This window comes from Morone saxatilis, unplaced genomic scaffold (assembly GCF_004916995.1).
Source record: "Morone saxatilis isolate NCDOM2014 unplaced genomic scaffold, NCSU_SB_2.0 Contig2, whole genome shotgun sequence".
Lineage (NCBI taxonomy): Eukaryota > Metazoa > Chordata > Actinopteri > Moronidae > Morone > Morone saxatilis.
In genome coordinates, this window is record NW_023339762.1 from 27,311,955 (window position 1) to 27,323,253 (window position 11,299).

The following is an 11,299-nucleotide window of genomic DNA, read 5'->3' on the forward strand; positions in this document are numbered from 1 at the left end:
TTCCTCTCCTCCTCTCCTCCTCCTACAGAAAAAGGCGGTGGAGCAGTTGAGGAAGGAGCTGTTGGTGAAACAGGAGCCCGAGGCGAAGCTGCAGCTGCACGTCCAAACTCCTCCAGCAGGCGGCGACATAAAGCCGACCAACCTGCTGCAGAGCCAGCAGATACCTGGAGGACTGCAGCAGGTGGGAAACACACAATATACACCCACAGCATCAGGACACCACCGTCAATAAATAGACTTTATAATATCATATAGATATAGATTCAATATTGAACAAAAGGTCCGTTTATGAGAACATAACAAAGACCCTGCAAGAAGACTGCAGTGACTTCCTGTTTACATATCCTTTGATTGGCTGGCGTTCCAGATGTTAGTCTTTACTAGCTAAGAGATTCCTCAAGTTTAAATGAATTAAATAAATATGAATGTAGGTTGAAATCACTGATATTCAACATTGTAAAATCCAGTAAAAGCAGGAAATAAAAGTCTATTTTATTATTCTGGTATCCTCTAAATAAAATCAGTCACACAGAGAGAAGCCCATTGTAGCCACAGTGCAACACAGCGTGCATGCTGGGAAATGTAGGAGTATGGTGGTTGTAGTAGAAGCCGGTTTGCCAACAGATGTCACCTGTTCCTACCAGGTCCGAGCGGCTGACTGACCTGCTGTTAACGGGTTGAATTCTCCCTCCACAGACCCTGACAGTCACGCCGGTCCTCACCACGAAGACTCTACCTCTGGTGCTGAAAGCTGCCGCCACGCCCGCCCTGCCCGGCTCTGTCCTGCCGCAACGCCCGCCTGCTGTCGCTATGGTAACCACAGCTATCACCAAACCCGACTCGCAGAACGCCCCCATCAACCTGCAGGTGGCCAGCAAGCTGACCAATCAGAGCTCGGAGCCCGTGCGACTGGTGACCAAGAACGCCATGGTGGTAAGACCCTCCAGTTCCCGCCGCCGCGCATCATCATCGCCTTCCTCTAATCTGACTTACTGTACAGTACGTGTTGTGTTCTGTAGAGCTGAGGAGAGCTACTGAGTGTAGACGAGCATTGTTAAAGGGTCCCTGCTCTTACTGAAGGTTGTGTCTGTAATGGAAGCCGGCTGCGGGGTGAGTGGTGGCCTTTTACACCCAAACTGTGGCTCCAGATTATCTCACAGCCACAAGTTCATCCAAACAACAGAGGAGGACTAGTAGAGGTCCAAAACCAAGCCAACCAATCAGTCTCCTACACGTCCTTATGGAATATATAGATTGGACTCTCATGTGACAGCAGCAGAGATATCAGTGTAACAGCAGCAGGTAGACGTGTAAAGATTCACTGATACCGGTCAGAAGTAGTTTTTAACGTTATAGCTGCGACTACATCGGTACACAGACCCTTGGATAGATCTGAGTGTACCGCAAACCGGTCGGCGGTCCGATTCTAAAGAATGAATCTGCTGACTGAAGGTCCATTAGCACAGCCTTAGCACAGCGTGAATCGTGAGGTACATAAACAGAGTTCCCACGCATCCTGGAAAACCTGGAAATTTACACACTAGTTTTCCAGTTGTGGAAACACCTGGAAATTAATTAAAATGACCAAATATGCTGGAAATAATCTGTGTTGTCCTGGAACATTTCTGATTGTATTTGAGCTCCTCACATTGAATCGTATCACAGCAACTCTTATGGATCCGTACGGCCTCAGCTTGTGTCTCACACAGACATGTAACAGTAACAGACATGTCGGTGTAACAGCAGCACAGATCCACATCTGCTGTGGTTTTGTCTCAGGTGCAGGCCACCACCACCGCCCAGCCAATCAAAGTTCCTCAGTTTGTCCCTCCTCCTAGACTGACGCCTCGACCCACCTTTCAGCCACAGGTGCGTCCCTGTAAGACCCGCCTCCAAACCCTAACCCCCTCAGACCAGTGTGTGTGGCCCACATGAGGTGACTCGCTCACTCTCCAGCAGAGGGCAGGAGTGCACCAAAGCAAACACTCATGCCTTGCTCCGTGGCACTAAAACATTGTTTGCTCTGTGCTGCCTCTACTCATCTCTTCTCCTCTCGTTGTGCTTTTTTTTAATTTTCCAACTGACCTGTGACCGGGTGGTTTGAAGGTTTCCTGCCTGTGGATGTGTGTGTGAGTGTGTGTGTGTGTGTGTGTGTTTACCTCCTGTGCTGAGAGCTTGTTTTCCTGCAGCTTCTTGGTATTTGTGTTCCTGGCTGTCGGTGTGTTTTAACCCTTTCAGTGGAAACGTTGGTGATGTTTACCTGTGCTGAGTGACGCCACTGGGAGCTCTGGCTGGTTCCATAACAGGATCAATATTAGCATCAGTACTGGGGCCTGTATTAGTATCAGTATTAGTATCAGTGTTAGTATCAGTGTTAGTATCGATAGAAGTATAAAAACTGTTGACAAATAATGAGGCTGTGGTTATATATAATATATATTAGATATTAAAGTTTACATGAAACAGGAAGCAGATCGTTTGCTTCCTCATATTTACGTGTTTCCTGTAAAAACAGACAGAGAGGGATCACAGATATTGATTGGTGTTTACAGCAGCCAATAGCAGCTAGCACTATGAGCTAGTGTCAGCGTGTACCTCCCAGTGAACCCGGGACCGAACACAATCTCTGAGGCTGACAGGGAGTCCAGTCTTGTTGGGTTGGGCTCCTGGCTGACCGAGCTGACAGCAGTTAGCGGTTGGCTACTGATCAATCTGTCCATCAGAAACTCTGTAACTGACCTCGGTACTGTAACGTTGTTCCCTGTCGGTCTCGGAGGCTGTGTTCGATCCCGGTCCGGCTGCTGAGCCCGGTTCTGTCGCCTGCTAACGTCAGATACAGTTAGCAGCAGTTAATTAGATACTTTATTGTAGGGCTGCAACGATTCCTCGAGTGAGTCGATTACAAACAATGATGGAGGAGTGTCCTCGGCCTCGAAGCCTCGTTTAATTAAATGTAAAGCTTTTCAACGTTTTTACCACGGTTTCTTTTCAAGTGTGAACCAAACAAACGTGTTTTTCCGTCACCAGGTTGTTGGTCCCTACAGGTTAGTAAAACGGCGGTTTAAAGTTTATTAAACGGCGGTATTTGTTCAGTAACCAGAGTAATGAATTACCGCCGTCACCGGTCCCCACACAGTTTGGTTTTGAAGAGGTGTCAGGGACTTTTCACCCGGGAACCCAAACGTTGAAAAACAAGTCAATGAACAAACGCAAGGGCAAAAGTGGAAAGTAAAAAAAAGGGGGAAGAGACCAAGAAGGATGGTTGGAAGGTGTGGGATTATTTTTAAACCCTCAAACATTGAAAGGACAAAACGGGCGCCTTTTAAGCCTCAGTCGGTAGGGAAAGCTGGCCCCATATACCGCAGTTTGGCAGCGGCCCTCGGTTTTCAATCCGCCTTGGGGCCCTTGCTGCGTGTCCTCCTTCTTCTCTTTCTCAACCCTTTCCTCTTTCTCTCCACCCTTTCCTTCCCTCTCTACCCTTTCTCCTTCTCTCTTCTCTCTTTTTTCCACCCTCTTTCTCTTCCTCTCTCCCACCCTTCTTCTCTTCTCTCTTTTCTCTTCTTCCTCTCTTCTCCTCCCTCTCTCTTCCTTCTCTCTTTTCACCCTCTCCTTTTCCTTCTCTCTTTTTTCTCCTCTCTCTTCTCCTCTTCTCCTCACTCTTCCCTTCTCTTTCTCTTCTTCCTCTCTCTCTCCCCCTCTCTCTCTCTCTCTCTCTCTCTCCAACCTTCTCTTTCTTTTCCTCTCCTCTTCTCAACCTTCTTCTTTCTTCTCTCCTTCTTCTCTCTCCACCTTTCTTTCCTTCTCTCTCTTTCCAACCTCTCCTCTCTCTTCCAACTCTCCTCTTTCTCCTTCTTCTTCTCCAAACCTTCTTCTTCTTCTCCTCTCCTCCCAACCTTCTTCCTTCTTCTTCTTCCCTTTCCTTCTTCTCTCCCCACCTCTTTCCTTCTCTCCTCTCCAACTCTTCCCTTCTCCTCTCTTCTGTCTCTTTCTCTTCTTCTCTCCCACTTCTCCTCTTCTCTTCTTCTCCACCTTCCTTCCTTCTTCTTCTCCACCTTTTCCCTCTCTTCTTCCCACCTCTTTCCCTCTTCTCTTCTTCTTCCCATCTCTCCTCTCTTCTTTTCCACCCTTCCCTCTTCTTTCCTCCCAAGCTGTTTCTATTTCCATGGTTGGTGTAACATTTAAAAGACGGAAGCTGGAGTACGATAGTCTGAAATTATTTATTTATTTTTTTTATTGGACAATTTTGACTTGAAACGGTTTTTACTTACTTTTTTTATTAATATGTATAATAATAAAATGTCAGTTTTCTTAAAAAAGGAAAAACAAAATTGGTTTGTTTTAATTTACTAAGTGATCTTTTTTCTATTGTATTTTAATTGGCTTTAAAATTAAAGGCAAAAAATATTGTTTTAAATCCGGATTTACTCGAATTAATCGAGGAAAATAATTCGGATAAATACTCGATTACCCAAAATATTCGATAGCCGCAGGCCCTAATTTATTTTGCCCTTCACGGAAACGGTTTGTTCCCCACCGCCAGTCTGTTACGTAAAGCTTCAGACAATACCCCATACGAGGATAACATAGTACAAAACCACGGACCATTTTAACAAACAAAGGGGAAATAAACACCTCCAATGCAGGCCCAAACATTTAGCCACATTAAAACCCCTCCCTGTCCTTGAGTTGTAGCAACCCACAACAGGGCCGTTTTTACTGAAAGCTGAGGGCAAAAAGGCCGGAGACGTCAGAGGGAAAAACCCAATGGAAATATTTTTCTCCATAAAAATTGGTTTCCAGTTTCCACCAGAATAGGGAAACCGTTAGGGATTCTTGGGGGACTCCCCTTAGTTTCTTTTCCTCTTTAATATTCTTCTTGGGTTATTAAAACGACGTCGTAGCAGGAATTTTTCAAGTAGCGGTTTTTTTTCAAGTCTGAGACAGAGGGGGGCTCCAAACCGTGCGTTTTAACCCACAGGTCGGGGTTCACTTTTTGGTGCTGTTTTTCTGAAATGGCTTGTCTTGTGTCCCCAAACCCCAAGGGTCAGGCCAAAAACCTTGGGCCCCAAACCCACCCACCAAACGGTTCCCCCAATCGCCCCGGCCCCTCCCCCGCCCCATGATTGGGCCCCCCAGGTTGGCCTCCACGGCACAGAGATCGAGATTAGGCTAGGAGGACCACTATCCATATCAAGCTATTATCGTCCATGAGCAGCTGCCTCCTGAGAGAGCAACAGCACGCGCAAAGCGTATCCCACCAAGGAGGCTCTCCACGATCGGTTTTAGTCCTTTTAAAACTGAGACGGGTGAATATCGAAATATTCCCCTGGCATAAGGAGAAAATTCACCGGCTCCAACACATGAATATACAGGGCCATCGTTTCAATCACCATACCGGATGAAGCGTCTCTCTTAATGAAAAATTAACGCTACCCCTCCCCACTCCCGCTCCGTGTATCCGTGGCCCCCTTCCCCGCCCACGTGTGTCTCTAACACCATAACATTCTCCCTCTCCACCTCAAATTCTCCCCCATACATTTAACACCTCTCCCCATCCCGTATTGTTGTATTGTTAAGAGAAAAGATACAAAAACAGTGGACCCACCAATTCTGAGAGTCACGCACCCAGCAAGATAACAGCAAGGAGAGAGAATCCATATTTTCCAATTTAATTGAATAAGGGTCCTATCATATGATTCCATAAGAATTATCTATTTATTCCTTAATGTGAATACTCCCCTCTGCAAAAAGAATATTTTCAATTTCATTTCCATGTTTTAAAACACCAGGCTAAACCCTGTATACTCTATATTCCAGCTGTACTTGCTGCTCGTCTCTTCACATGTGCTCTTGGTAAAAGTTAGATACAAAGAATCTGAGCTTTACTTCTCATCCTATGCACTCGTGCTAATGAGGTAATAGGTTGACCATGGTCAATTAAGGGCCAAAAGGACTAATAAGACATGATAATTCTTCCTCTAGTCTAAATGGATGACATTCGATATAGTTTGATCCCAATTGATCTATTGAGCAACTATAAGACCAAACTTAGGCTCAATAAGTCTAATCCAATGATAATTGATTATACTGAAGTTAACATGAACATGTTATATATTTTTATAGTAAACCGAATGATTGTTAACTGGATCATTCAAGGTACAAGACTCAACGTCTATCAATTATCAAAAAATAGAGAATGTTATAGATTACTTTGTTTTTGTTTGTTTGTTTTAGTTTTCTTTAATGTTACACTGAATGATTAAAGGATCTACTTAGTTATAAATATTAGCCTTGCTGGAACAATTATGCACACGCGCTAAGTACGTTAATAATAGGTCTTATAAAGTATGTATGGAAATCTAACTGCATTGACTCTATCTTAAGAATGTACACATTCAATAGTATTGCCTTGAGGCTTTAAAACAACCTGATGGTCATCATTCATTACTGTACTTATGTAGCTAAATGTTTTGAACGTTTTCTTTCCCAACACTTGCCCCTTTCCTATCTACCCGCTACACCCTGACAAGTACGCCTTGCCTAAACGCTGCGTCATACTGTGCACCAAATAAGTAAATTGTCAGGATAACTGAGCGTGGAGGCAAAGCAAAAAGCTAGCTGGTATAGACCGAACAGTTCATGACATTCACCGACCTACCCATTCCAAAACCCTTCCGTTTATTCTTTTCCTTCCCCTTTCCCCAGTTTATTCTCAAGATAATAGTAAATATCACAGGAGGCATCACACAATCAACCCAAATCTTGAGCTCGAAAGGTAGGAGACCTGCACCGAACAAGGGAGCATCCCAGACTTGTCAACATGGGCGGGGTTGGCAGAAGATATTGCAGTATTCATAAGCCTCCAGGAAATCATTGACAGGACCCTTTTCCATATTGTAGGAGGGTCTTATGTGGGGGCCAACAGTATAATATAACGCTAAAATAAACTTTACAGTCCTCTATGTCTGACGAAGGAGGTGGAGCAGTCGATTAGCAAGATGTCCGTCTCCATTCCCTGAGATCCGCTAGCCATCTGCGGTAGGAGAAAGATTTTTCGACAGTTAATAGAATTTGGCCTTTTGACCTCCTCTTTCTGTCTGTATTTTAAGTTAATGACCCAAATTTGTATAGTATCTGGTGGGTAGACAAAGCTTCAAGATCAACAATAAAGAAAAAAATGAAGAAACATGTAACAGTGGTACTGTATGAAAGGTAAGTTAAGAACCAGAAACTTTAATGAGCGAATACGTATCGATGTTCCAAAAAAAGAAATGAACCCATATGGAAAAATTCATTTAGAAAATTTCTACGAATGCGGCCACTGTGCCGGGACCTGTAAGAGACACAGAGAGGCTAAATACAACACTTTATGTTCCATCCTGTGTGATTTTTTTTTTTTTAAAATTCATATATCCAAATTACAGAGTAGTAACAATTCTAAAGAACTGAACACCAAGGTGTAGTTGGCTCCCTCATAAACTTTTCTTATTTTCAAGATACCTTTTAAGTGAACCATTAAACTGCCAGCAAAACACAAAACAACAACACGAGAGCTCACCTGCCGACATCACTGACCAGCTACCAACCACCAAAAACTAGGAATTATATCTATGAAGCAATTGCAATTATTTTAAACATCAACTAAAAACAATGTAGGCGTCCTGGTTTAATAAATTAAGACCTTGTGTAAGAGCCTATAAGCAATACATGTAAAGGAAGCACCTCATGGAACTTAATTTATCCCAATAACCCTCAAATTTGAGCGGCATCTCAAGGCCTTTCATTGGGGTGCACATTACAGAGGGAATTACTTATCCACCTAGTAAAAGAAAACTTCTGGTATTGTGTTCATCCCCACGACTTCATTCACACCACCATTTGAGGGGTTTTACATACGCCACAATTTTTTCAAACAGGAATCAGTCTTGCTTAATTAGTAGAAGCTCCAAACAGGAATGGAAAATTATATACAGGCAATATTCCGCCCAGTTTTTTTTTTTTCCCACGTGCATTGTTTTCAGTATAGGAAAAAAAAGAAAGTGTCAGATTTGGTTGTATTCTGTGCAGGAGCTAAGTTTCAAACGTGAAATCTTGAACATAACAGCACAATCTGCCACACATAGGGTCACCAGCTACAATATAATATAGACTGATTTTCCTCGCTAAGTGAAAAAAAAATAAACCTGATAATCCAAACAAGAATCAAATAAGACCATCCAAGCAAATAAATGATAACTGTAAACAAGGAATACTATTATGACCGAAGAACAGGATATTCTTATTTGAAAAAATACTAGAGAGAGAGCAAGATGTTATTAACAGTTAATAAATAAAAAATGGACTATAAATGAAGCAACGTGACCACGGCATTTTCCATAGATTCATGAATGAACTACGAATTTATTAGAGGCCAAATGAGTAAAAGATACTCAGTAGCCCATAGTGAAATAACAAACGAGAAGATATAATTGTCAATACATATAGTCAGTTGAGTTACAAAACAAGTATAAGAGACTGAACAGATTTTTATAAATTTAAAACAGAGTATTAAATTAGGTATAGAACACATTTATAGATATTTAAATTAATTACCTTTAACAAGTGATTACCCAGTTCTTCAACACGCAATAAACAGATTTAGTTTTACTAGTGATTAAATATGTATGAAAATAGAGAGTACTTAGAAAATGTTAAACTATGTAGATTTACAGTAGAATAAGGAGTAACTTTTAATATTGCTGGTTAACTAATAGTTGGCTGTAAGAGTAACATAATCTTCCTCCCTTGCTGACCATCTTCCCAGCGACTATCATGATATTTATCCTGTTACGATCATTCAGTCAGGTTTAAATTTATAACAAGCGTAATTATTTAATTAGACTTCTTATTCATGAAACAAACAAATGAAATTAATACTATAATTTTGTGAATGTTCAACATCCAAGTTAGTTGATTGAGACTTCTGGATCACTCCTCTAATCATTCTCTCTCTTTTTTGATCGTATCGAGATATGTCAAACCAATTAAAGTTGAGTCTTCTATTGATGCAAGATCCAATGTAATTAATAATAAGCACCCTACATAATTAACTATACTAAAATCAACTCAAAGAGTGAAATTATTATTAACTTAAATTGTGTTCCTATTGTATACGATGATTTTTCATGCTACTTTAGCTGACTTTATTCTCCTTTTTTTTCATCATTCATCAGCAAGTTTTGCTCTAGTCTGTTCACCCCGATTTATTCTGTGCCTTGTGTTTAATTTCCAGACGAGTTTATTCAGTGTGGTGGGTTGTCTCTTGGTGGATCATCAGATTTGAAGTCAGCCTTGTTCCGAGCTTAGACATTGATTCTTAACCAAACGTAGCGTCTGATGACAGTCTTCATACAGTGTAACTGCTTATGTACGAACTTGTTCTTCCGTCCACATCACAAGTCCGTTAATGCTGGCACTGGCTCTCCGGAACTGGTTCTCTGTGTTTTACGTTAATGGAGTTGCGACGCTGTTTGCTTCTTGTTCCCGCTCTCTCGTCCACTTTCAGTTCAGAACTCTTTTCATCAAGCTTCTGCTTTCTCTCTTCTTTCGCTGCACGACACACCTCACCGCTGCTTCACCTCCCCAAGCTCCCTCCCCCGACGGTGGCTCCAAAGCGGCATCTGAAAGAGCGGAAGCTACACTTCTGCGTCCCGCAACCGCCAGAGGCGGTCTTTACGCGAATTGTAGGAGAACCAACTCAACAGCCGAAGTCTCTAGGCCGGGCAAAGCCTTCTTCTTTTTTCAACAGGAATCTGGAAGAAAGAAAGCTCGCAAGTTTTTGTCAACCAAGGGCTAAGAATTAAGAGAAGATTTGCATGAGGATTAAGCGCCACCGTGGTGAGGCAAGACGGCGGACAAGCATGGAGTGGTGGATGTGAGATGCAATCTTTTTACTGACAACAATGAATGTGGACAGAAGCACAAAATACTGCATATGTATGATGCTTTACAAAGGATTGAATCTACAGTTCAGCGACATTGTCGGAGAAGCAGTTTTCTAGCGTTAAGTCAGCTATGGCCTGAATTGGCCTCTCCGGACTGCGGTACCCTCTCCCCAGTGACTCAGCCGATCAGCTCCACCGCCTGCTGCGCGTATACCGTCGCATCCTCTCGGACATTTTGCGACAATCCACATGCTTTAGGAATGTTTCCACGCGGGTGGACCCAGGCACGTCAGGCTCGACTACCGAAACCGAGAAACGCCCACCCGCTCTCGCAATGAGCCACTGGCCACTGCGTCTGCACACGCCCAGTAGGTCTCCTCGATTCTCTGGCTCCGCGCCCGCAACCGCTCTCGCGCCCAAGTACATTTCCTGCAGCTGAAGCCCCCACGCGACCCACCTCTGTCGAAGGGCAGGGCGGCACCGGCCCCAGTGCTCTGGTTCCGGTTTACCGCGCTCCTCACGTCGTCAGCCGCCTCGCGTCCTTCTGCCGCCCCTCCCCACCTGGACATGCTGTGTTAATTACCCACAGAAAAAGTTAGAACTGTGTTCTGAGTAGTAGTGACTTATGGGGCTACAGCACTGTTCACTTTATAAGTGAATCAAAGTAAAATCACTGGACTGACTGAATCACAATTGGAGACAACAACTAAACGTGTTTGTGGGTTCGGGTGCAATAGGAGTGTTGTGACGGGGGTTCCAACCTCTGAACTGTCCGTCCTCCCCATACGATACTGTACATCCCCAGAGCTGGGCCTGGCAGCGGGCGGGCGGCGGATGGACGCGTCTCGGACGGCGGGCGCACGCTCGGCGGTGCCGCGGCTGCCAAGCTCGGGACGCTGCTGTAATTATGGGTGGGCGACCCCTTGGGCTGAAATGAGACAGAAAAAGACGAAACAAAGAAAAAGAATGAGAGGGAGACGAAGAACAAACAAATCTGTATGAATACTTGGAAAGGGAGTCTCCTCGTTAGGAAATAGCATAAGAACAGAGGAGACAAGGTAAAAGGAAAAGAAGAGAGGAAGAAGGGGAGTCAGAAAGCACAGACAACACAGAATTTAAGTAGCAGGGCTCAGGCATTGATGTGAAGTGAAGGAGAGCCAATAGTTACCAACTAATGCAGGATCGATCTAATGAGCACAAACAACTCAATGAATGTATACACGCGATATAACACACATCAGAGTCGAAAAAGTTGCTACAGCTGTACAAGGGTAGTAAAGATGCACGCATAATATATATAAAAAAGGTAACACAGAAAGGTTGAATCTGTCTCTATATTACGTCATGTTGTGTGAGAGAATGAACAGGTTGTAGGT

The 11,299-nt window shown here is 43.5% G+C and overlaps 1 protein-coding gene across 1 annotated transcript in view; it reads left to right on the plus strand.

Moving 5' to 3' along the window:
- The window catches only part of phf21ab (PHD finger protein 21Ab), a gene marked incomplete at its 5' end in the record, with an annotated part of 32,874 nt that overhangs the window by 5,561 nt on the left and 16,014 nt on the right, over nt 1-11,299 (plus strand). The window contains 3 exon segments of the mRNA XM_035664678.1: nt 29-181; nt 697-933; nt 1,780-1,869. Of these exon segments, the coding sequence (XP_035520571.1) occupies nt 29-181; nt 697-933; nt 1,780-1,869 (480 nt within the window).